General features: G+C 34.3%; 2 protein-coding genes across 3 annotated transcripts in view; one reads left to right on the top strand and one right to left on the bottom strand.

Annotated features, from left to right (window-relative positions):
- The window catches only part of LOC111063686 (acetylcholinesterase), a 29,477-nt gene extending 24,401 nt beyond the window's left edge, over window positions 1-5,076 (top strand). The window contains exons 9-11 of one of the 2 annotated variants that reach the window (XM_039438650.1): window positions 25-190; window positions 4,151-4,289; window positions 4,779-5,076. In XM_039438650.1, the coding sequence (XP_039294584.1) occupies window positions 25-190; window positions 4,151-4,289; window positions 4,779-4,938 (465 nt within the window). In that variant the 3' untranslated portion in view covers window positions 4,939-5,076. The remainder of the gene's footprint in view (window positions 1-24; window positions 191-4,150; window positions 4,290-4,778) is intronic. The other variant, XM_039438651.1, reaches the window with a different exon arrangement.
- Window positions 5,077-11,808: 6,732 nt separating this feature from the next.
- LOC111062401 overlaps window positions 11,809-27,990 on the bottom strand; it is a 31,556-nt gene continuing 15,374 nt past the window's right edge. Inside the window, exons 13-18 of the mRNA XM_039439420.1 lie at window positions 27,216-27,359; window positions 20,778-20,910; window positions 19,003-19,119; window positions 15,354-15,451; window positions 13,615-13,821; window positions 11,809-13,216 (exon numbers count right to left, since the gene is read on the bottom strand). Coding sequence (XP_039295354.1) covers window positions 13,645-13,821; window positions 15,354-15,451; window positions 19,003-19,119; window positions 20,778-20,910; window positions 27,216-27,359 — 669 coding nt within the window. The 3' untranslated portion in view covers window positions 11,809-13,216; window positions 13,615-13,644. The remainder of the gene's footprint in view (window positions 13,217-13,614; window positions 13,822-15,353; window positions 15,452-19,002; window positions 19,120-20,777; window positions 20,911-27,215; window positions 27,360-27,990) is intronic.

Genomic DNA, 27,990 nt, shown 5'->3' with positions numbered 1-27,990 from the left:
GTGCTGTTATAAATTTGTTGACAGCTAATGGGAGACATTTATTTTGTGGCTCCCATCTACAGATCAATGATGAATATGATTAAGAAATCACCAGAGCCTGTGTTCTGCTACAAATTCGCTTTTGAAGGAAGCAGAGGTCTGGTCAAATCTTTGACAAAGGCTGCTTTGCCCGATTTGAAGAATATTTCGGGTATGTAGTGAATTTTATTGAGCATTATTCAATATTCATCAATAATGCATGCCTTATGCTTATAGAGTAAGAAAGTAGCTCATGCTTTCTCTGATCCTAAATACTTGAAATACTGGATATACTTTGAATAGCAGAGTAACCCGTGCTCCTCAAGGGTATCATTGATAACTTTACCTACATGAATGGTGAAATGTTATATGGCAGAATTGACATATAACAATCCTCGGTACCAATCAAGAATCTATAAACAAAATTTCAAGCACTGGTTCGTGCGATAGACTAAAAATTTTACTCCCTTCCGGGCCTTAATCAGTCCAGTAGTTCAGACTTGATGATGCGTCATATTCTTGAATTTCCAATGCCGTACGTTAAGGCTGTGCAAAGGCTAAAAATAAACTTTTTACTTGTGATATTTTTCAAAGTTTTTTGATTTGTATATATCATCAAGCTAACAAAATGAAAAGGTTTTCTCAGGAAAACATTTTTTTTCTAATCATTACTTTTTGAAATATGAGCGCCTAAGTTTAAATTTTTGGGACAGAACATTTCAAATTCTGTAAAAGATAAATCCATGAGATTTAGAGGATAGATTCTTCATGGTATTGTTGATCTAGTAAAACAAAATTTTCGGAAAATATCAATTTTTAAGATAGTTATTCAATTTACTAAAAATACTAACTTTTAGTTGAGTTATTTTTGGTAAATTGAATAACTTTTCCAAAAACTTTTGTTCTACTAGATCAACAATACCATGAAAAATCCATCCTCTAAATCTCATGGATTTATATCGTACCGAGTTTGAAATTTTCTGTCCCAAAAATTCAAACTTCAGTCGCTCATATTTCAAAAAGTAATGATCGGAAAAAATGTTTTCCTGAGAAAACTTTTTCATTTTGATAGCTTGATGATATACAAATCAAAAAACTTTGAAAAATATCACGAGTAGAAAGTTTATTTTTAGCCTTTGCACAGCCTTAATGAGTTGGTTCTTCCCCTCTATTATAGTATAGATTATTAAATATTCATCGTTAATTTTCATCCCTTATGCTTCATTCATAGAGTAGGGCAGTAGGTCATGCTTTCTGTAATCCTAAATACTCAAATTAGATATAATTTATTAATAAGAAAATAAATGAGGTACCGTACCGTAATTTTTTTTTTTCAAATGAAAAAATTATTAGCTTATTATTTTTATAAATATTTTGACAGAAAATTAATTCTAGTACTTCCTGGCGTAATAAGCCCTCTTCGACACCTTAAAAGCACTTCATAATAAGGAAGAGAAATCCTTACTCATGAAGAAATACTTTGATTTATGTGACTACCTATACTGCATCACAGCCTATAAATATAAATTTATCAGTTGAAAAAGATTGAACAGGGTAATTCATGTACCGTATTAACTAATTTATTGACAATAATAATTATTATGTTGAAAATATAATTTTCATTAATTATTAATAACATTTGGGATGAAACAACAGGCTTTTATACTATTGGATGTTTCAGCATTGTTTTTTTACTAGTTCACTATATATTGTTTATTCATTTCCAATTTCTGTATAAATTGTAGATTTCATAGATAAATATTAAGTCCCGGTTGTAAAAGAGCCTATTGAATTGCAATGCTCTATGACAACCAATCAGAAAAGACTTTTGCAAACGAGTGCTACCCCGATAAAGTTTTGAAGCATTTATTTATTTATTCAATAATTCAGAATTATTCCATTTACAGAAAAGTACCACAGGCTAACTTACGCCCAAAACGGTTCCAATTCTAATTTTTACGACAGTCCAAATGTAGCTAGAGGTTATGTGTTACTTCAAAATTCTTCTGCATTATATCACTTTAAAATCTGCATTATTTTTTTATCCCGGTTAGAATTTGTGCCGTGCTATGAAAATTTAGAAAGTTAATTTGGAATTTAGAATTTAGAAGCACACACAATATAACTTAATAAAAGGGATGCTTGATAAACATACCTAGTGCTAGAGAACGGGAACCAGAAATGACAAGAGAGACAACAGAATGACAAGAAATAGAGAGAAGATATCAACTATATTGTCACCTCTTACAGGTAAATTCAACAATTATTAATAAAACAAAATGAAATTACATCAAGAAAACCGAAAATAAAATTACTAAATCTAGAAAGTTATCTTTGATATAGATAATTCGGTAATAACCTACTCTGTCTGCTTTACATTGCAAACGTTTTAGATTGAATCATAAGAAGCTTAAAGGACTCTAATTTCAGAAAGAAGGATTGAAAGTTATCATAGATATTGCTCAGAAGTTAATCACAAATAACAATAGATATTTTAAGAAAAGATCCACATAAAATTCACAAAACCCTTAGCGCATTTAGAACACACTTGGAAACTTTTAAAACACTATCAAATGTTAATAATATCTATTCTGTATCTTTATAATTATTATGAAAGCAGCAAAGACAAAATATTCCTAAAAAAAATCACATCACGGAATTCTACCTTGGAAAACTATTCAAAAAATGTGTGATTTCAAGACAAATTTAGAAAAGGTTAGGGTCCTTGAAACTTCATTTGATCCTTTGCAACTTTAAGATGAAAATTATTTTAAAACATTAATTTATCAATAAGGGGCCTTTAAACATTTCATATACTAATTCAACTATTAGTAGTTAAGTAGATTATAAAATACAAATTTAAAGAAAACTGAATTCCCAGCTGGATCCTTACAGAGAAAATATGGCCTCACATTTCAATGTAAAGATACAACCGAAAATCTATTACTCAAACCAAATTAATAAAATTTGTAAAATATCCATCCCCAATAATATCTCAAAGTTACGATTTAACAGAAAGTCTAATTCCGCACGTTTTAATTGATGGTTAGCACATTTTACACCCCTCCCTTTTTGAAAGTCTATAGTTACTAAAACCCATTCTGTCACATCCGGAGTTCCTGGGACGTTCGTTTCATTTTGGAAAAAAGTTGTTACCTCAAAGTTGTTTCTTCAATTTGAATCTAGGCTCGGTGATCGAGCTCTACACGTCCAGATGGACAGGAGACAGCTTGGGGTATAGCTTCTAGGACTGGCATCGATTGAGAGGCGTCTCAGCGGCTTAAAGACACACGTTCATGAACCCGTAAATTGATGGACTTGTACATTGATGGACCCATACTTTGACCGCTTTAGTAGCGGTTATAGGAGGAAAATCTCCATTTTGAGGTGACAATTTTGATACTCTCTCTCTTCTTTACAAAAAAAACTACTAAAACTCAAGCGAAATAAACATGCTACTACAACAGAAGGTTGCAGAGCCAATAAAAGGAAAGACTAAAGCCGGCCGAAAGCCATAATAAATATCAAATCACTACATAAGTTCAAGCAAAGTCTATTGAGAGACTACATCTTCAGTTCTGTTAGCAGCAATGGACAGACGCTAATGAATCCCACGGTACGCTTGCCTGGTCTAGGAGCTGTGTGATCGTCCATACTAGATAGACCTAAGCAACGTTAACTGTGATTGGCAGCTACTATTTTCTAGAAAAATCTCCGCCAATAGAAGGTAACGGTACAACTATAATTTTAGACACATTCTCCCACCAAGTGACAGCTATTTTTTCCTTGACAGCTATAAATTCCTTCCCTTATAAGGTCATGAACTCGACTGATGCTCCAGGAAAATCATTGATTTTCTTAGTATTATAACATCTACGCACACACTAACAAAGTCGACACAACACAACGCAGAAAAGCAAAACAAGCGAAACACAGACTAACTTCTCATGATAATTCGCACAATTCTCATCTTCACAATTGGAACAATGAATACTGCTACAAATTTAACAGGCTTTTGTGCAACTGGAGATGAAGTATCGAAGCTTTTAATCACGGTTAAAATTCAAGAGGCTTTTGTGCAACTGAGCCTAGGTATTCTAAAAAAATTGAAAATTGTTATGAAATGTTTCAGGCGTGAGTCACTATGACGATATACCCTATCTGTTCCCAGTCTCGATACAGGGCTGGCAGCAAGAAATTGATAGCAGTTCCATGGAAAGGAGAACTATTGATAGACTTACCACATTGTGGACGAATTTCGCAAAAACAGGGTGAGTTGTAAATAAATAGATGAATTAGTTATGGAGTATTCAACTATAATTATTAGCAATACTATATTATAACATGGACCATGTTAATACTACACTTGTTAGGTCAACTTCTATCCATAGCCCAAATATCAACCAAATCTGGGAGATATGCATTTTTCATGAAATCCATGAATAAATGGTTAAACATAAAATCATTCCCCCACCCACAGATCAGAGAAATCACTCATCTTCAAATTCTTATAACTCAAGAATGGGAGTGAATTCATGATTTTTTGCAAAAATGGTCAAAAATTAAAATCGCTCAAACTCTGAATCATCATGGATTTAATGATTGTCATCATAACGTGGACCTCACTATATACCTGTATGAGACGGATGGTGAGAAGAGATGACAATTTCCACTTTCACAACAGTAGGATTACAGTAACTGGTGACAATGATTTAGGTGGGTTCCCGACCACTTTTGACTTGTTCTGTTGTGATGTTTAGGAATCCAAACGGTTGTGAATGGGACCCTCACCACCCAGCTAGGGAGAGGTATCTCTATGTAAGCGACGACCTCCAAGTCAGACACCGCCTCATCTTCCAGCGCCGAATGAACTTCTGGAAGGACATCTACGACAATCATTCAAACAACAGTCACGTGTGAACCAACAGTATTAAAAACAAAACAAACAATAAATAATTATTATTAAACGAAAATCCAAATTAAATGCTGTAGATCAACCCGAAGACTTCTGCTACTGCAAATATTGACAACCGGGTAAACAGCTAGATGGAAATTCGATGAGCGCTAGGCTACTATTTAAAATAATTCCCGGGCTGACAAATAATTTTTGAATAGCAGCGCTCATCGAATTTCCATCTCGCTATTTACCCTGTTGTCAATATTTGCAGTAGCAGAAGTCTTCGGGTTGATCTATAGCATTTAATTTGAATTTTCGTTTAATAATAATTATTTATTCATTAGCATTTGAATAAATGCAATATCTCAATAATTCCATCTACAAACAATAAGTTTATTTTATTTTAATTGTAAGTAATTTTGTACTAATGGATAAGTAAGCAACTAAAAAGTTGATTTTCAATCGAATAAGTGCTTTAAGATATTTAATAATTGCTTTAGTAAATGCGTTTATTTCAATTTTTGGATGAAAATTATTCAAAATAGGTCAATATTTTATAGTTTTTTAGTGTTCATTGCGTGCGATTCAAAATTTTATGATACGTGTTCACATGATATTCGCAAACAACTAAGTAAATAATAGGCTAGTATGAATGAGAGATTAGTGTTTTCTATTGAAATCAGTGGGAAGAATACCCGCAGAAAAAGTGTCATTAATTTAAAAATTGTGATAACATTATGCCCGGTTGTCAAAACGTCTTTTAAATTCAACTGCCGTAAAATAGAGTTCGATTCGTTTCTTGATTTCCCTAGCATAATTTCTGTCAGATGACATCATTTTACAGCGGTTAAATTTGATTGAATTTTTGTGCAACTGGCCGTTAGATTTTCATGTATCTATTGATGTATTTCTATTTGAAACTAGAAGTTCAATAATTATAACACAATTATAATACAATAAGGTTTGATAATAAAAACCGAACAACCGTAGATTATTGATCAGAAGTTTATTTTTAATCACTAAAAAGATAAATCTATGATAAATTCATTTAAGCTATACAATATTTACATGTACGATAAAAAATTCAAATTATCAAATAAAAATACAAAATATTATCCTACTTTTTACAGAAGTACATAAGTACCAATCACAATATCTCATTCCACAATATACTTTCGAAGTTTCAACCGTGATTATAGTATTGCATTTTAAAACCTAAATTTGTCCGTGATATAGAACTAATATTAGATATAATACAGTCTTTCATGGATGAAAAATCAATCAGTTTCTATAGTAAGTTACTCTAAATAATGGCGTTTCAAGTTCAATCACTACGCATAATTTAGATTTGAACTTTTACACAAAACATATTTGGTAGAAACTAAGTAAAGAGTATCTACCAAACATATAATATAATAAAGACAACATCCAAGTTTTAATTTTCAGTCAAATTTGATTAAAATGTAGAAAAATAAATCCTTTATAGTTTTAAATTTAGTTAAATAGTACTTTTATTTACAAATTTACAACGTAAAGCTATTAAAATCGTTTCAATTACATCCATAACGATGGTAGCTTTGAACATAAAAATTACATTAAGCAGACTTCGTTTTTATGATATTACGAATAACAACCAACCATGTCATCTACAATCAATAGAGAATTGTAATTAAACGAGATGAGTCATTGAAATTTTGTTTAGAAGAGCCATAAATTAGTGAAATTAATTTGTAATTAATTATTAGAAAAAAAATCACAAAAATTATTGTAATATCAACAAGCCTCTACCTAGAACGCTGCTTTCCAATGAATTTATTTTCTTGATAGAAACTGAAATCGAGAAAGCCCTATTGTTTCTTATGAGAGTGTTCATACAAACTAATAATAATACTGAGGGTGATGTCCACATAAGCTCTTAGGCTTGTGCGTGGGTAATGAGTGAGAGGGATGATGATGATGAGAGATGACGACTACTTTTGAGGTTAGTCGGGACCGACGAATTATCTTCTCCTCCGAAATACTATCTAAGGCCGTATCTATGTGATTGTGCTGTGGTCAAAAACTTTCGCCCAGTCGAGATTCGAACTCGGGTTCTCTTGATTATTAGACCGGCGCGTTATCACTTTAACACTACAACGAGTCACCCAAAAATAACACTTGTGAATTCTTCCATAAGAACCAATGAGGGTTTCTCGATTTGTATTTATACTCACTTATCGAGAATTTATCAAGAATTCACTAGCAGCATTTATTCACAAAAATAATTTGCATTGTTTGTTCTAACCAATAAATAAAAAACAGATTTTTTGAAACATAATTATTTATCAATAATATTTACGCAACATAGGACTTGTAAACTCAACAAAAAAGCTATTCTGAAAGACATACCGGTTTTAAGTTTGAGATTAACTACATCTATCCTTAGATAATATCTTGAATATTTATGACATTAAGGCCCGGTTTCCAGAGCTCGGGATTTAGCTAATTTCTAGACTTTAAACAGCTGGAGTCAGAAACTGTCGTTTCAGGGCGGGGGAGTATGTAGAGGCCAGCAATCAAGTATTATCAGACAGGCAGGCAAGATAAGATAGCGACCGGTCGACTACGAGGCCAATATTCACTTTTCCCCTTTTATAGTTAGTTGTGGAATCGCTTTCCTCAGTGAAACAACTCGACGCTAAATTTGTTCTCCGCCAACTACAACAATTTGTTCTCCGCCTACTACAACGCTTGATACCTTTAATCACATATTTCTGGAAACCTGCAGGTAGTACAGTATCTCCTTATTTTGATCAACCAACGGGTGAGTCATTTATATTTCTTAATTAATATTCGCAATATACAGTCCACTTATTTCAATTCTATTACCGCCCCACCAGAGAGAAACATCATTCCGATACAAAATATGTGTAAAATAATTGTACAAATACACGGGAGTTTATAATTTAAATATTAATTTTCATTAATAATTGAATAGCATCCCTCCCCATTACTCAATTATAAGGCTAGGGTTTATCAACCAGTAAAAATAGAAAATACATAAATTCATGTGATCGATTAAAGTGAATTCTGAAAATAGTACAGTTCAATTGTAATTAAACATCGAAATAGATTCGATTGATAGAATTTGAAGGCTTTTTAGAATAACAATTGTATTGAATTAATAAAATAAAGTGAGTACAGTACTGTAATTTATCTTTATAGTGAGATTCATGCAATAAGTCAGCACCTGATCAACATTGGTGTTGCTATCCTTGTCTGTCATTAGACAAAGCAGATAGCTCTATCCTTTTCTAGCTCTGCACCGTTGCCAAATCGTTCATAGGCTACAAAGAAATATAAAATATCTCAAATTATGAAAATTTATTATCAAAAGATACTTCATCTTGGAAATATAATATATTTGAGATAGAGTTGATAAATTATTAAGAAGAATTTACAATAATTATGCCCGGTTGCACAAGAACCCGTTGAATCTTAATCTTGATTAAATTTTTCAAGAACCAATCACAGAAGGCTTCTTTGATTGATTCTTGTGGCACTTAATCCCGGTTAAAATTCAACAGGATTTTATGCAACCGGGCCACAATAATTATTATATAAGATATACCGGGCTGACTTGAATCACAGCTATCCACTATAGATGGCATTGGTAACACAGAATCGGCAACACTGACGATCTATCATTTCTACTGACTTTATAGCGTGAGCCTCACTTTAGCCATCAATAAAAACAGACCACGCTCGCTCAATGGAAAATTGAACCGAGCACAGCTTAATTTAGTGCCGTTAGCACAGTGAAAGCCTTATCTGAATTGGTGGCTCAAAATGTTTTCGGGGTTACGAAAATTCATTACAAAAAATCTGGTGTGGCGCACTCGTACAACTTTCCTTGCCGTTATGAAAATTGATCACCTGACGCTAGTGTTTATGCGCATCTCAAGTCTACTATTCAAAGATCTGATCCAGCTGGTGACAGGACAATAACGCTGGATACACACGAGATATGCTATCTCTTCATAGTGAATAACAACTTTCTCTTCATAGAAACAACAGTTGCCAACAGTTTGCAATTGAATAATCACATTTTCTCAAATTTCAAGCTTATTTTCAATTTTAGGTGAAAATTTTACTGGACATTAATTGTAGAGATTTTCATGCTCAATCTTTTCCACTTAAAATTTGTTGTTTAAATTGTATCTGAAGCCTGATAATTGGGAATCTAAAATCAAACTTTGCATAGATGGGGCGGAGCTCCTGAAATTTTTACAGATATGGGACTTGTGGCAGTTGATAGAGCTTATCTATGACAATTTAAGGTATAAATTTGATCAAAATCGTTGGAGCCGTTTTCGAGAAAATCGCGAAAAACCCTGTTTTTGACAACATTTTCGCCATTTTAGCCGCCATCTTGAATTGCATTTGATCGAAATTGTTCGTGACAGATCCTTATATTGTTAGGACCTATTTATATAATAAGGACTCCAGTGCTCGCATGGAGCACAATCGTGCTCCAGGCATACTGATACTTATGTTGTGAAAAGTTGGCAGCACTGATGACCTTGAGCGGTGATCTACCTTGCTACCAAGTCTCTATTCATGTGTTAGTCTACCAGTCTACCAGTTGTTGTCTTAGAGCGAGTTGAGTTTGTGACGTCTGACAATCGATTATTTCTAGTGGTGCATTCTTGGAGCACGGGTGTGCTCCACGCGACTACTGCATTCACAGATTTTAACTTTTTTGAGTTATTGATTTTTTTTAGTATTTTCATTTTCTGTGTTATAAATGTGTAGTAAAGACTTTTTTTTCTTTTAAATTGAATAATGGGTGATCGAGTACTACTCAACGACCACGAGCAGTTGCGCCGATGGTTGTCTGAAGCTGAGGATGACAATGAGATTATTTTCGGTGTTGAAGATGAAGATGAACTGGAAGTGGACCACGTTGTTCTACGAGTTCTTCTACGCCCAACTCTGGATGCATGGAAGAGGGTAGTGACCACGAAATGGAATTAATTGATACAGAACCTACAAGGGAAGAAATTCATGAAACTGGACGTTCACCATCTCCATCTTTGAACTCTGAATTTTATTTGGGAAAGGATAGAACTACAAGATGGTACCTTGATCCTCAAGTACCTCACCTCGTACATCCCGGACCCCCAGACACAATATCATTCCTTTATTTCACCGACCAGGACCACAAGGTAATGCCAGAAATGCCCAATCACCTGCAATGGCCTTTCAGTGTATAATAGACAATGACATGGTTTTGAAGATTGTAGAATATACAAACATATATTATATCGAGAAAGTTAGGGCCAATTTTGAGAGATAGAGATGCTAGGGACACCGATGTTCGTGAGATCAATTGATAGGACTGTTGTTACTTGCAGGTGCATTGAAAGCGGGTAGAAGAAATGTGCTTGATATGTGGGACATGACTTGTGGTACAGGAGTTGAATCAGCATATGTTACAATGAGTATCAACCGATTCAGATTTCTTCTACGTTGTCTCCGTTTTGACAATATTCATAGCCGAGATGAACGAAAAAGTGTTACGACAAATTAGCTGCTTTTCGGGAAATTTTTGAAAACTTTGTATCAAATTGTAAGAGCTCATACAAGCCAACAGACTATTTGACCATTGATGAACAGCTAGTGGGTTTTAGACGTAATTGCCCTTTCAGAGTGTATATGCCAAGTAAACCAGCAAAATATGGAATCAAAGTGTTTGCTCTTGTCTCTACCTCAAACTTTTATGCCACAAATCTCGAAATATATGTAGGAAAACAGCTAGATGGACCTTTCAAAAATAGCAATAGTACTGAAGATTTGGTGTTGCGGCTAGTGGAGCCTATTGCTGGGTCAAACCGGAACATAACATGTGATAATTGGTTTACGTCTGTATCCCTTGCAAAGAGACTACGAGAAGAGAAGAAAATAACCATTGTTGCCACTCTACGTAAGAATAAGCGTGAAATACCACCTAATTTTCTACCTGCTCGAGACAGAGAAGTGAAAAGTAGCCTGTTTGGTTTTCAAAAAACTGCACCCTTGTGTCGTACGTGCCTAAGAAGAATAAAGCGGTTGTAATGCTTTCTACCATGCATGATAGTGCTGCCATCGATACAGAGACTGGGGATGAAAAGAAACCTGTTATAATAACATCTGCGAATGCCCTTGTGTCCAGATTGGATTTTTTGAAAAGATTGGCATTTGAACTGATGAGACCTCATATGGAGCACCGTATCAGCCTTCACACAATACCCAAAGAAATAAGGACCAGAGGACGACTTCTGTTGAATCTGGATCAAGGAGGAGCAGACCCAACTCCACAGCTACCGCAACCGCCTCGAACTGCTGAAACTGGAAGATGCTACCTGTGTGGTAGGGCACGGAACAAAACCACGAGAAAATCTTGTATCGAGTGCAATAATTGGGTTTGTTTAGATCATCTAAGAAGTGTTTGCACCGAGTGTCTTGAATAAGGAAAGTTTAATTTTTTATCATTTGTGAGGATTACATTTTTAGACATTTGAGAGCATTTAATTATCTAAAGTTTTTGTAGTAACATTACAATATTATTTGAGATCATTCAATTTTCTAAAATTTGTGTAGTAGCATTACAATATTACTTCATATAAACTTTCAATTTCATAATTCTCGATTTATTCAATTTTATTTTTTATTGAGGCTGAAAATAAAAAATAAAAAAATATTAAATTTCATCAATGTATATTGTTTCATCCCAACCAAAAATGACAAATGACATCATTAAATGACAATTAAATATCAAAATAGTCATGAAAATAGAGTGGAGCACGATTGTGCTCCACGCGATCACTCATGTTAGAGTATTTATATTAAAGTCATATTGTAAATTGCTCATGTTCGCGGCGCGTATATCTGTACGCACCTTTAGAATTTCACTCGACAAAGTCGGCAATTACTGTGCAACGTGCGTTTCGGTTAAAATTTCATAAGGATCCACCAAGTGACAATTCAATCCGTGCATGGTATAAACAATCCAACGAAACTGGTTGCTAGTGCAAGCGGACATCAACTGAGACGCGCGTCTGAGGAACACCAACAACTTTTGCTGTGGCCACCAACATCACCAGACCTTGTGAGTTTAAACCAAGTTTGAAATTATTGCTAAAGGAATGCTTTTATAGTCTGAAGGACTATTTTGACTACTGTAATAGAGTCAAAGACAAATAGTAACTATATACATATACTAGATCTAAGTTTCATGAAACATTAATGGTGTCTTGCTTTTTGCTAGCACTTTGACTTGTCTGACGCCGTTGAAGCCAACCAGACGTAATATACAGAGTGTTCTGTAAAAAGGTGCCCATAAGTCAGGGGGTGATTCCTCACATCAATAGAAGAAAAAAAGTTCTAATTGACATAGGTCCGAAAATGCTTAGTTTGCAAGTTATACAGGGTGAAAGATTTCGTCTGAATTTCAGTTCCCCTGCCCTACGGGTATTTGTTGGCTGTTAAGATGATTTTTTTTTCTTCTATTGATGTGAGGAATCAGCTCATGGCTCTGTATATCTATCTATCTACCTACCTCACGCCATAATCAATGCATGTTAGGGCGTGTTTGGCAAGAGCTAGACTTTCGTGTTCACGTATGCCCCGTCACCAAAGGAGCATACATTCAACATAATTATAGCTGTTGAAAAAAAACTGTTTTTGTCATAGTCATCCAATCTCAGCTGTTTCCAATAAAGCCGGTAAACAGCTGATTGTAGAACAAATAAACATATGATTCTCATTACAGCATACTATACTGTGATAAAATCATATGTTTTCTTTACAGTCGAGTATGTTTCCTAGTTCCGAATTTGGAACAGCAAAACTGCTACAAAAAAACACCTTCAGGGCTCCAGGTGGATGTTTTGTCAATTTCCACAAAATTCCTGATTCGGAATTTGTAAACTAGGATATGTTTATAGAATGCATGTAGTAACTTCAGCACAAGCAGGTTATGTTATCTATTTCTCCATTATTCTTCTTTAGATTTAGAAATAGTGTACGTTACTTGGACGTGAATGTCTTTTGCAGTGCTCGGCTAACGCCTCCACTAGAAACAACATTCTCGCACTCAAGGGACCCATCCTTGTGGCATAAAATAGGCCTACTATTGTATCCCGAAATGTGCATCTGCACATACATACAACTTACATATTCTAATAAGCTTCCTGTAGTGAATTTTCGTAACCCCGAAACGCCCTGTATTATAACAAACCAGACTTGATGTGGATTTAATCCAGTTGAATTCATAATAATTGTTTATTCGACAGAGGCTGGCTCAAACAGCACTCTGGTTTGTGGACTGTATCAATTACATCGAGAACCTTTTGGGGGTTGTCTGGCGTCGGGTAGCAAGTTGATCAATTTAAATGGCTAAGTGCACAATAACATAGGCCTACCTTCATGTCCAAATCCTCCTTGCTTCTAGGATCCCGGGTCCAGATCACGATACGAGACGAGACGACACTTGTAATAAATCACAATAAATCAATAAATCACTTTGCAAAAATCGACATTACGAGAAGTGAACTGTTCGGTTGACTGGCAAACGGCAACTGGCGGCGATTATGCTATGCGCATCACCCTTCAATTGCCCCCTCTACCACACAACGCCAGACAACAAAGCAACATTGATATAACGTCTGAACAATAATATTAATAATGAATGAATGGTTCAAGTTGCACTACTCATCAGAGAGTATGGAGTGAGGTGGGGCTGGTATCCACACATAGAGCGTTCCATCTCTGCTGTCGACACTGTGAGTGCTTCGACTCGCCGCCGCTGTCGTGTAAACCAACTCACCCCCCTCTCCATCTGTCCCCGCCTGTCGCATGTTCAGGTTGAGCGGTGTGTGCGGCGCCTGCAACACAAATACATTCATTTATAAATAGAATTACATGTGCAATTACATTCTAATAAAATCAACTAAATTAAATCAGGTACAATAGGTTTCTAATTGTTCTGCCTCCACATCACCCCTTACAGCTTAGACCAGTTATAGAATAGACACACCCCATACTGAAAGTCGATGAAGCCAACATCTACAGCCATATCGCCCCATCGTGACGTCAGCATCGTATAGAAAACTTTTCTGTAGAGTTTGTGAATTAGGTAGATCTTATCTTTCTATGTTGAGACCTGAAACTGTGATTTTAAGAATGTGCTAAGAGAACAAAAAGACAGTTACTAATAGTTTATTATCATACAATTTTGAAGACAAAAACTACTAATTATCTGTTCGAACTATTAACAGACATCTTGCTGACATATGCTGTACAAAATATACTTGTTTTATGATTATATTCATACTAAGGTATTTTGTTCAATTCAAGACAAGCAATCCTACAAAATGAAACTAGAGTTAAACTACAAATTTAAAATAGATCGCCAGCAGCAAGTTCTTTAGAAATAATTATATAATTTTAATTCTTAATATATAATTATAAGTTCTTAATTATATAATTTTAGTTCTTTAATAATTTACTTCCATCTGAAATAGACACAATCTTCCATGGAAAACAATGTAAACAAACTCTACAGAAAAGTTTTCTATCCGATGCTGACGTCACGATGGGGCGATATGGCAGTAGATGTTGGCTTCATCGACTTTCAGTATGGGGTGTGTCTATTCTATAATTACTGGTCTAAGCCTTACAGCCAACCCGTTCTGCCACATGGCACCATGTGACTATAGTGAGGTCCATGTTATAATGGCAGTGGAGAAACATAGCAGAACAACGTTGCCGAGTATCAGTGCCGGTTGCACAACAGCCGGTTGAATTTTAATCGTCATTAATTTCCAATAGAATAAACTGATATAAATGAACCAATCGGAGAAGGCTTTTTTGGAAAGAGGGCTTTTCTGATTGGTTCTTGTGAAATTAATCACGATCAAAATTTAAACGGCTTTTGTGCAACCGGGCCTTAGAATTGCACAACTTCTATAGAAGATAACTGAAACCGGCATATGTGATGTACGGGTAGCCTATCATCAACTAAACTGTTTCAATTAGTTAAACTAAATTGTATTCAACAACTGTTCATTCTTGTTAAAAACAATAAATTATATTTTATTCGTTAAGAAATTTTTATTTCCAATAAAATAAATCTCATAATTGAGATAAAATATTTTGATAATTATATTTCTACATTGATGAAAAACGGTCTGGACACGTTGCTGAGTTATAAAAAGAAAGCACCATCTGCTTTGTTGAATGATAGACAAGGACAGCAACACCAATGCTAATCAAATACTGTCATTATAACGTGGACCTCACTATAGATGAGACTTGACTATTTCTGGATGGAGATGCAGCACGTTGATGACGGTGCTGTTGGAAATCATTCTGTCTTTTTTACATAATAAAATCACACAAATTACATAATATATACCTGGTCGGGCAGAATAATTTCCGGACTGTGATCCTCGCCTTCGACTATGTGCGCCTGGTGTGGAGCTACCCTAGGGTCGTCCACATCCTCTTCGCCACCTTCAATCAAATCAAATAAATTTATTACACAAAACTAATACAAAAATAGCTGATAAAATACCAAGTTTATAAACAAGTCGAGTAACTCAAATAACTTGGAGCCGGTAAACTTCTACACCGACGGAAATTGTCACATCAACTACAGTGAGATGCATGTTACAATAGCAGTATCTGATAACAATGGATTTGCTATCCTTGTCTATCATTCGACAAAGCGGATAACGCTATCCTTTTCTACCTCCTTAACGTTGCCACATCGTTATTTGACTAAGTATAAACATAATATTCAATACGTTTATTTAAGTAGCTGGGTTCAAAAGTACAGAGAGATGGAGGGCTTGATGAAGAAATACAGTATAGAATAAATTGTGGATGGATGAACTAGAGAAAAATGAGTGGTGTTCTATGTGATAAGAGAGTGAATTGTCAAATGAAGGGAAAAGTGTATAGATCAGCTGTGAGGCCAGCTATGCTGTATGGAACAGAAACATGGCACATTTCAAAGATACAGGAACGAAAGATGGAAGTGACTGAGATGAGAATGTTAAGATGGATGTGTGGGGTTACAAGAAGAGATAGAATGAGAAATGAATTGATCAGAGGCACTGTAAAAGTTGGACCACTGGGAAAGAAAATGCAGGAGACAAGGATGAGGTGGTTTGGGCATGTACAGCGACGGGAGGAGGATTATGTTGGACGAAGAGTGCAGGATGGTGTGAGAGGACGAGGTAGACCTAGGATGAGGTGGGGAGATAGAATAGCGGCTGACTTGTGGGAGAGTGGTTGGAGGAGAGAGCAAGTATTGGATAGGACTTTGTGGAGAGGCAGACTAAGAGAAAGGAATGCCGACCACATTTAAATGGGATGAAGCACAGCCAAAGAAGAAGAAGAAACATAATATTCAATCTCAATTATGAAAAATTGTTTGAGAAATATTTATTTTCTAGGCGAATAAAATATAACTGACTAAGGGCCGTTTGCACAGTGTGAGTTTAAGCTAAAGCTTAAACCAAATTTGGATTTTTTTTGGTTTAAACTAAACTTCCGTTTGCACAGTATCAGTTTAAACTCTGTATTGAGTTTAAACTCTGGGAAAGTTTAAACCTCCAAAACAGGAGGTTTAAACCAAAAAATCTGGTGTGGCGCACTCACACAACTTTCCTTGCCGTTATAAAAATGTATCACCTGACGCAAGTGTACACGCGCATTCCAAGTCTACTATTCAAAGATCTGTCAGCTAGTGACAGGACAATAACGCTGGAGACACACGTAGTCTGCTATCTCTTCATAGTGAATGATTTAATAGAATCAACAGTTTGCTTTATTGGATAAACACATTTTCTCGAATTTCGAGCTTATTTCAAATTTCAGGTGAAAATGTCACTAAACATTAATTGTAGAGATTTTTATGCTCAATCTTTTCCACTTGAAATTTTTTGTTCAAATTGTATCTGAAGCCTGATAATAAGGAATCTAAAATCACACTTTGCATTGATGTGGCAGGGCACCTGAGAGTTTTACAGATATGAGACTTGTGGCAGTTGATAGAGCTTATCAATGACTATTTTAGGTATAGATTTGATCAAAATCGTTGGAGCCGTTTTCGAGAAAATCGCGAAAAACCCTGTTTTTGACAACATTTTCGCCATTTTAGCCGCCATCTTGAATTGGATTTGTTCGAAATTGTTCGTGTCGGATCCTTATAGGGGAAGGACCTTAAGTTCCAAATTTCAAGTCATTCCGTTAATTGGGTGATGAGATATCGTGTACACAGACGCACATACACTCATACACACACACACACACACACACACAACACACACACACACACACACACACACACACACACACACACACACACACACACACACATACATACAGACCAATACCCAAAAACCACTTTTTTGGACTCAGGGGACCTTGAAACGTATATAAATTTAGAAATTCGGATACCTTAATTTTTTCGGAAAGCAATACTTTCCTTACCTATGGTAATAGGGCAAGGAAAGTAATAATTTGAATTAACTTGACATCTGTAAAGATTTGATGGGGAAACAGCTGATAGTAAATTATTTTTCGACGGTTGTTTTGAATGCTTCTGTAAACGATGATTGTTAATTTAGGTTAAAATGGATCACTATTATTTGAATGTAAAAATAATTATAATGGAGGAATTGATAGAAGTTTTTAAGGCGATTGATAAAGATGACTGCAAAGAAATTTTAAAACTTAGAAAAATTGGGCAAAAACGAATGATTTAAATTTCTGGGATGATAGAGAATTTTCTTAACGGTTTTGCTTGAGTAAAGCAACTGCCAATCCAGTATTTGATTGAATAAACCACTTGATAGAAAATAAGACAACTTTTAACAGTTGTCTTTGATTGGGGAACATATTTTTAATAACATAACTGTGATAATTTGCTTTCGAGAGATTTCTAATAAACGAGGAGAGACCGTATTAGATTTAAGCGTAACAAAATCGCTTTTTTAAAACATTCTCAAATATATTTTTTGAAGAATTTCTTAAACGCTTTTCACTTTTATTACCGTACAGCTTACAACTCTGTGGATTTTGAACAAGGAAATAGTAGCTACATAACCTCAATTTACTGATAGTTTGTAAACAAATAATAAATTTCCTGTAAAAATCAGCCTTCCTAATATTATAAACGATGACATTCTATTACCAACTTAACGCTAAACTAGTTTAACTTAAACTGGATTAGTAAATGCACTGAGAAAACTGATTCAAGTTTAAACTTTCAGATTAACTTAAACTGGATTAGTACATGCACTGAGAAAACTGATTCAAGTTTAAACTTTCAGATTAACTTAAACTCGATTAACTTAATCGAGTTTAGCAATTTATACTGTGCAAACGGCCCTAATTTAAACAAAAAATGAACAGTTATGAGATATCAGCTATCCTCTAGCTGAAGTATCCTCTATAGATGCAGTGGAAAGACAACGCCTTTTTTATTAATATAGGATGATGCCCACATGAGCTTTTTGCTTGTGCGAGGGTGATTCATGCGATCATCAAACGTCCATGCCTATTCGGCGGGATTCGAACCCGCGACCATGTAAGACTAGCAGACTGAATGGTGCAACTACTCAGTCAACTAGGCTATCTGGCTGGCAAACACTGGTCTCATAAATTTCTTTACTATAGTGAGGTCCACGTTATAATGGCAGTGGAGAAAGATATGAGGTCAACGTTGCCGATCCTCTGTCTTCTCAATGCCTTCTATAGACGGTAGCTGATACAGGTTTATTGATAAAATATTAATTGTTCATTCTCGTTTAAAATAATCAATTAGATTTTATTAAGCAAGAAATTATATTTTTCAATAATTCCATAATGAAGATGAAATATATTGTTAATTTATTATTAATTCTACATTGTTAAAAGACGATCTGGCAACAGAGCAAAGCGAGAAAGAGATAGCGCTATTCGCTTTGTTGAATGAAATACAAGGATAGCACTACCATTGCTAATAAAACACTGCCATTATAACGTGGACCTCACTATGGAACAAATAAAGATACCTTGGACGATGATTTCGTTGCCTGCCTGGTCTTTGGTGTGAGTGCGTCGATGTCGTTTCATATCTGACCTCACACGGAACGGTTTGCCGCACAGGTCACAAACGTGTGGCTTTTCGCCTGAAACACAAATTCAAAAACTGATTGTACTCCACTTTTTCACCTACAGTGTTGTAGTGGCAAAACCAACACATTTTTCCTAAACCAACTACATAATTATACAAAGCAGTATTTTTTACCATTGAATAAAGATAACACAAGAAGATATCCCATGCTTCTTTTTATAGCTTCTTTTATACTAACTTCTATGACGATTTTCAACTGTTTATTGTATTGTATTGTATGATATACTGTGTTGAATAAATAGATATCTCATCTTATTCACCGAGCGAAGTGAGGTCCAAGATTCAAGTCGACGGTTTTGCATTTCTCTTTATGAGAAATAAATATGGTTTAATAAATAAATAATATAAATATGGTTTTTAGATGTTTATATGTTGAGCATTTACGGAAAAACGCAGCAATAGATTTCCATTAAATTTGACTGGTATGTTCCTTTTTGAATTTTGCGTCGACGTATATATAAGGTTTTTTGAAATTTCGCATTTTAAGGATAATACAAAAGGAAAAGGAGTCTCCTTCGAACGCCAATATTCTCGTAAAAATCAGACTATAGAATTATTCATCATAAATCAACTGTCGAGTGGATTATTAATTGCATGCAATAACGCACGCAAGATAATCTCAATGTAACTTTGTAAAAAATCAGCTGGACTATCAATATATACTATATGTGGACTATTAATTGCAAGCAATGAGGCATGCAATATTGATAACTTGAAGTAGCTTAATATTTTTTCCCGACTCTTCTCTTCGTTCAACTCGGTAAGCTGTTTGTAAGCTAGTTGTTTACAACAAATTATTACCATTGTCATGCTAATAATTATAATTAATATTGATAATTATTGTCGATACAACAACCCAAATAGCCATTAGTTGTTCACACACCGATATCTCACATAATTCACTCTGATGGAGGCGGTGGTTTTTAACTGCGCGAGGTCTACTGTTCAGAGAACTACTAGTCATATCTAGTAGTAGAATATTCTGTTCCAGAAAGTAAAATCATCGAATAGTGGAATCGAATTTTTAAATTATGAACCTACCATGTTCCAAATTTCGTGAGAATCGCTACAGCCGTTTTCGAGATCTGGTGACATACACACATGAATTGCTCGTTTAATAACAGATTATTTGAATGGAAGACTTCTGAGAGAGATAGATTTATGGATTGCTTCTTCACATCCTAGGATAAGTGATTTCTTGTAATTGTAACTGGGATAAGTTCACAATCATTCAAGAATGTCTGCTTTTTATTCTATTTCTATTTTATTATCTCGTATTTTCTTATTTCTTTTACTATCCTTCTTTGTAAATTTCTTCAAATTGAGATGTTCAGGAATCCACCCATTTTATTCATTTTAGAAATAAATTTGTTTTAGTAACACTCGGCCCCTGCGCTCAGGTTTTTAACCTTTTCAGGGACTTTCCGTATATAATAATAATAATAATAATAATAATAATAATATTTTACTTTTAACTTATTTTGTTAATTGTCAATAATAGTATGTATATAATTATAGACACACATGTATGCATTGTTTGAAGGAAAAATAAACTATTGATTGATTATAGAATTTTAAGCCAATACGTAGGATGGTAGAAATGTTATATTAATAAATTGTAGGAAAACGATATTATTCAGTATATCCACTCACCTGTATGTATCCGTCTGTGATTTTTCAAATAGGACGAAGCTCTGAACGATTTGCCGCAAAACTCGCATTCGTAGTTCTTTTCGCCGGTGTGAATGCGACGGTGCACGTTCAGCGAGTACTTCCGAGCAAAGTCCTGTCAAAACAATACAATAAATAATACAATTCATAGAATCATAGACAGTATCTAACACCTTAATATCAAATCAAAAAGAAAACAAACAATAATATTTACTTATACACAACAATTATATTCAATTAACATTTACAGTATGTTAAACTGTACTGCGCTTATGAACCAAATTCCACTGTTAACTCAAGCCGATAGTCCTATAGTGAGGTCCACGTTATAATGACAGTGTTTGATCAGCATTGGTATTGATGTCCTTGTCTATCATCCAACAAAGTGGATATCGCTATCTCTTTCTTTCTTCGCTCTGTTGCCAGATCGACTTTTAACAATGTCGAATAATTCATCAATTAACAAAATAGTTCATCTTAATTATGAATATTTATTAAGAAATTATTGAAAATATAGTTTCTTGCTCAATAAAATATAATTGATTATTTTAAACCAGAATAAACCTGTATTTTAAACCTAACTAATAAACCTGTATCAGCTACCGTCAATGAAAGACATTGACAAGACAGAGGATCGGCAACGTTGTTCTCCTATCTTTCTCCCTGCCATTATAACATGGAGCTCACTATAATAGTTCCTTGTGATGGAGCTAAGTGATGCAGAGATAGTCTCTCTCTCTCTCTCTCTCTCATACTTTTTTGGTACTTTCATAATTTTTTGGTAGAGAGTTAGTGGGGAGGATATTTTTAATATTCTTTCCAAAGAATGGACATTGATATGTCCAAAGCTCCGCCAATTTATGTAGATGCATAACAATATAATTATCTATAGTTATATTACAAATTACTTTTTCATATCATATACAGTTCAATAATTATTTTCTTAGTCTATATTATGTAAATTCATCTATAATTTTGCTGTATTGTAAGCTATTGTATATAAGTGTATAAGCCAGTATATATTGTAATCTACATAAAGTACTCAATCAAATGCCGTTATTAAAATCTCCTCCACTCTCACCCACAACAAAACACTAATAAAATAGCCAGTCAACACTAAGGCTAGGCACACACCAGTTAGTCAAGACAAGATAAGACATCATCAGACACGATACTTCACATAGTTGCTTATGGAGACATGTCTAATTGCAATGACTAATCAGTGTGTGTTGCGTCATAAGCAACTATGTGAAGTATTGTGTCTGATCATGTCTTGTCTTGACTAACTGATGTGCGCCTAGCCTAATATTTTTCTCTTTTCGATCTCTGTGTAAATCAAATCAATTTATAGCCACAGACAAACACTTTACAATGTGTATCGGCCACGTCAATATTACAATATACATTTATTTATTTTATTTATTTTATTTATTTTATTTATTTTTTTATTTATTTTATTTATATTAGAGATCAATCAATCAATCAATCAATCAAATTTTATTTGCCATTTCAAATATAATACAAAACAATGATAAATGTCAAAACAAAGTTAAGCAAGATAGACAATCAAAGTATTCATATAAATAAAAACTTTGTTACACAAAATAACATAATAGGCGCTGCCTGCAAAACCAAGGGTTTGAGTGCTGGCAGCGAGTACCAAAAAATTTCATAAAAAGTACAATACACAAGTGAAAGAGAAGAAAAATTAATACAAATATGTATGACAATAAAAATGTACAGAATACTGATAATATGAGAAAAGTTGAAGTGTAATACAAATGGAGTAAGTTACTGCTATATTAAATTTTATGATTGCTGTTATAAGGCTGAATTTTAAGGTTGCTGTTATAAGTCAATGTTGATATATATTGTGTTGGAAGGAATATATCTGAAATATAATTGAGAATTGATACAATTATTGATGAACTGTAGTTAGTGAAATGAGATGATGGTGATATTTAATATTATATTATGTTTGTAAGAATTGAGAAGTGTTTATTGATTTTATCCACTCTGCTATTTTTTTAGGATTTGCTTTTGTTGTTCTATTTTCTATTAAGTTTTCTGGTAGCAGGTTGATGAGTCTATTGCAGATGTAAGGAAATTGTCTTCGGCATACAGTCATGTCAGTTCTGTTAATTTGATAATTATCTTGCATTCGAAAATTGTAGGTTCGAGCTTGAGGTGTAAATAGATTTCTGTTTTTAATTATGTATAATATTATGTTTTTCACAAATAGTTGCCTAACTGTTAAAACTGGGAATTCTGTAAAAAGGAGATTTGTAGGGTAACGTCTGGGTCGACCAAGTGCTGCTTTAATTAAGTGTTTTTGAATTAAGGAGATTTTGTTAAAATGTACGTCCAATGCCCCACCCCATACCCTAATGCCATACTGTAATACTGACTGGGCGTAAGCAAAGTAAATTAATAGTATTATATTTAAATCACCTAACCCGTTTAACCTGTAAAATTTATGTATAATATGTTTCATTTTTTTACATATATTATCAATGTGAGCGTTCCATTTGAGTTTTGAATCTAACATGACTCCCAGATATTTTGTCTCCCTCACTCTTATCAATGCCTGACATACACAGTTTTCATCCCTCTCCTGTAACCCTTCCAACTCTACATAATGATTATAATATGTACAGGAGTCTGAGTGAGTTTTTACACCATCTTGAAATAGCTCTGTAGGGATAGACCTTTCTGATGGAGAGAAAAGCATGTACACACTTTTTTTTATGTTAAGTGTCAGCCTGTGGTGATCCAGCCAAGATTTAACCCTAGCCAGACCAGCCTCGGCTAAACACTTAACCTCCCGCCAATTTGACCCAGTAAAAATTAAGGCCGTGTCATCTGCAAAGGAGATGGAATGGCATCCATTGATGTCAATTTTCAATAGATCATTGATATATACCAAAAATAATAACGGGGAGAGCACTGTACCCTGTGGAAGACCGTAGTCGGTCAATGTCAGTTTACTGGTGTCAAGGATTTGTATTCTTTCATGCAGGTAACTTTTAAATAAATTTAACACCGTTCCCCGGATACCTATTCTCTCTAGCTTACGTAGAAGGACTTTATGAGGAATGGTATCATAGGCCTTTGCCAGGTCCAAGAACACAGCCAGAGTTTTTCTACTGTTTTTAAAGTTTTCCGTTACAATTCTAACCAACTCAGTCATTGCATCTTCGGTGGATTTACCCTCCTGAAACCCGAATTGATTTACAGCAATAAATTTGTACTTTTCAAGATATTCGACCATTCGTTTTTTTATTATCTTTTCAAATATTTTAGACAGGTTGCTTATAAGGCTGATAGGACGGTAGTTCTCGGGAGCTTTTTTGTCACCTGATTTATGGAGAGGAATTATTTTAGCTATTTTAAAATGTGAAGGAAAATGGCCTAACTCGAAACATTTATTAAATAAAATTGACAATGGTTTGGCTATGAACTCTGCTATATTTTTCAAACATATGTTGCCTACTCCATCCACTCCCGGAGAGGAGTTACTTTTTAAGCTTTTAATCATTATTAGTACCTCTTCATAACTTGTTGGATGCATAAAGAATGATTTTGGAGTGTCAGCCGCTGCACAAGGTGGATACTGTAAGTTAACTGGATTTCGTGTGGACCTGTTGAGGATTTTCTCTGCATAGTTTCTTCCTACTTCTGAAAAATATTTATTCATAATGTCTGGGTCGATTTCGGGTGGTTTATGTGTACGTTGTATGTCTAAAATTTCCTGTATGCAGTTCCAAGTTTTCTTACTATTACCTTTGGAATTTGATATTTTAGTCCTGTAATAATCAAATTTTGTTTTTTTAATAAGTTTATTCAAAATATTTCTGTAAGTCTTATACCTATTTTGTAGCTCCATATTAAACGGTTGACTGTTCATTTTTTTGTGCATTTTGTCACGTTCTCTGATTGATTTTATCAGCCCTGGAGTTATCCATTTTTTTAGTGGTTTATTTCTATTTTTAATTTTTATCTGTTCAGTGGTTAGTTCTATGTAGAATATTAATTTGTCATAGAAATTACTAATTTTTTCATCTAAATTTAAATTTTCATCATACAAGTTAGTTTCATTTTGCCAATTCTCTTGTTTTAAATAGTCAATCATTTTGTATAATTAATTTTTTTAGTAAATATCTCTCTAATTTCTTTTGTATTTGTGATAGATTTTGTTATGTGAAAAGTTGTACAGAAATGATCAGTGATGTATGTTTTTTGTATGGAGCTAAGAACATGACTTTCCTTAAAATTCACATTTTTCCAGAATATATGATCAATACATGATTTTGTATTACATGAAATGCGAGTAGGTTTATTAACAAGAGATCTTAGACCATACATTTGCAATAGGCTACTATATTCATTTGATAAATTATTATTCCGCAGAATGTCAATGTTCAGATCTCCGATCATGATTATATTTTCATTTTTTTGAACATTAGACATACTTGTGTCCAACTCATTCAGAAATGCTTCAATATTAGAAGAAGGAGATCTGTAGACTGCAATAAGAGTAAAAGGACAGCTGAAAGCTTCTAATCTAATCATGATTATATCTGCTTCCGAATTTTCACAGTCAAGATAATGTACATCAATCGATTCCTTCACAAAAATGCACAAACCGTTACTTTTATTTAGTTGGCCTGGCTTATCTATAACTGTATATCCATCTATGCTATAGTCAAAAATATTATCTTCAGTCATCCAAGTTTCAGTTAGAACTATTACATCGTATTTTATTTTACAGTTTTGAAGAGTATAAACAAATTCATCAAAGTTTTTTCTTAAGCTACGTATATTCATGTGTATAATATTAAAAGAGACAACATTATCTATTACTTCATCTAAATGAGAGTTAGGATCAAAATTTAAAATATCATCGCTCTCAATCGTATCGAAACATTCCAAATCAATCACCCCATCAAATCCATATTCATCATTCATCAGTAACGTTAATGAAATAAGGAAAGTTATAATACAATAACAGAAATGAGATTAAAAAAAAAGAAGAGGAAAAGAGTTAAATTAAAAAAAAAAAAACAAAACTTTCAAGTTCACTAAAAGAAAAACCCATTATAACCAGCCTACTGCGCAATTTTGAATATTTTTAGGAAATATTGGACATTTGTATAATTAAATACTAATTATATTCTACTAAATCATCATCGCTCATAATTCTCCGAGTGCGAGAGTTTTCAGATTTTTTAACAAAAACTTTGCAATCACGGACCCAGACAAAGGTTAGTTTTTTGTCCTTTTTTAAATTCTTAGCTTTGCCAAGTAGTCCTTTGTAGTAGGGAGAGAGGTGTTCATTCACATATACGTTTGATAAGGGCAGCTTGTCGCATACATCGGTTGATTTGATGCCTTTCTTTTTGCGTGCCGCGGTGATCCATTCTGTTTTCTTCAATCTGGAACTGAATTTGGCCACGATGGAAGTGGATCCTTTAGCGGTTGGCATCCTGTGGACAATAGATAGGTCTTCATTCTTGAACTCCACATTCAACGATTTTGCGACGGCTTTCATGACGACATGTAAATTCTCACCCTGGGTTTCGGGAATACCTACTATTTCAACATTGTCCTTTCTAGTATATTGTTGTAGATCGTGAATTTCTTTTTCTAGCCTCTGAACATGTTTTTTATCCTCCAAGTTTTCTTTTTCGAGATTGAGAAATTTTAGTTTTAAAGAATTATGATCCTCCGTGAGGGTGTTGAGTTGCGTTTTTATAGCATCTGTTTTGGTGTTTAACTTTTCCAATTTCGTGTCCAGGTCGCCCAATTTTGAGTTGAAGAAGGATTTCAGATCGTTTATTTCCTTACGTAGATTCTCTATTAGGTCAGAGGATAATTTTTTTAAGGTAATGTCCGACTGACCTGCGTTATTTTTATCCTGCTTACAGCTCGCACATTTCCACGCAGCTCTGGCTTGCGAGTTCATTTTTTTAAACTTATCGATGGACTCCAGTCTAGTACACGCAGGGTGGAACACTTTCGCACACTCACTACACTTCACTGAGATATCCTCTTCAGCGAGATTTATTTTACAGTTGAAGCACTGAGCCATAATGGATGAATTATTTGAGTAAAAGTTCGTCCTGAGAATTTATCACGCAGCGGCAAAGGTCACTGATTAGAGCGGAGCTACTACCGACACGACCGCTCTCATCGAAAGCTGAACTGAGATCATACAACAATAGCAATTACCTAAAAATCTAGATAGACTCCATGTTAACATTGAAATATTCATCCACACTATAAAAACAATTTTTTATAAAAAATTCTTAATTCTTAGTTTAAATTCCCTGAACTTCAAACCTCGAATATTTGGTGGTAAATGGTAGATGTTTATCCGTATAATGATTTGAGATAAATAAATGAAACAGTTGACACTACCTTGCCGCAATACTCGCACTGAAACTGCTTCTGGTCGGAGTGCAACGAGGTGACATGGTACTTGAGGTCTCCCCACTGCCTGAATTGTCGGTTGCAGTGCTCACACTTGTACGGCTTCGCCCCGGAATGCAGCCGCATATGCACCTGCAATCAAATACTATCCATTTACAACACAATTAACCACAAATTACTAGTTATACATTCATCTGGTCAACACATACACCAGCAGACAGACGGACGTCTGCAATATTCGAACACCTGATGAGGGAGTTATCCCTCTATTTATATTTATATTTTATATATATATATATATATGAGGTTATTATGCATGCTGAAAGAAAGACTATGTCTAGAAATGCTGATACACATAAATACAAGAAATAGAGGAGACTATGCTTCACTGTATCATAGAACAGCTCTTTTTGAAAATAAAACCAACATATATAAGGGCATTGAATTTATTAGAAAGCTCCCAACTAATTTGAAAAATTATGATGATGTCCATGTTTTTGAGAAGGAGTTGAAGAGCTCATTGATTGTTGGAGTGTTCTATACCAGGGCAGAGTTTGTGAGTAGAGAGGGTTCCTTTGTGTGATTTTCTTCTCCTTTTTTTATGTTACCGTATGAGTGTTGTAACTTCTCACAATTCCTATAGGCCTACTCTGATAAGAGTCTCTAGGAAGCTATTGAAAACAAACAAACAAACAAATCCTTTGAGCTGCGTGTGTTCTGCTTTAGAATTATAAATATAACTCTATTCTTTCCCTTGTCACTA

The sequence above is a fragment of the Nilaparvata lugens genome, chromosome 12 (assembly GCF_014356525.2).
Source record: "Nilaparvata lugens isolate BPH chromosome 12, ASM1435652v1, whole genome shotgun sequence".
Taxonomy (NCBI): Eukaryota; Metazoa; Arthropoda; class Insecta; order Hemiptera; family Delphacidae; genus Nilaparvata; species Nilaparvata lugens.
This window is presented reverse-complemented; position numbering and strand designations above follow the sequence as displayed.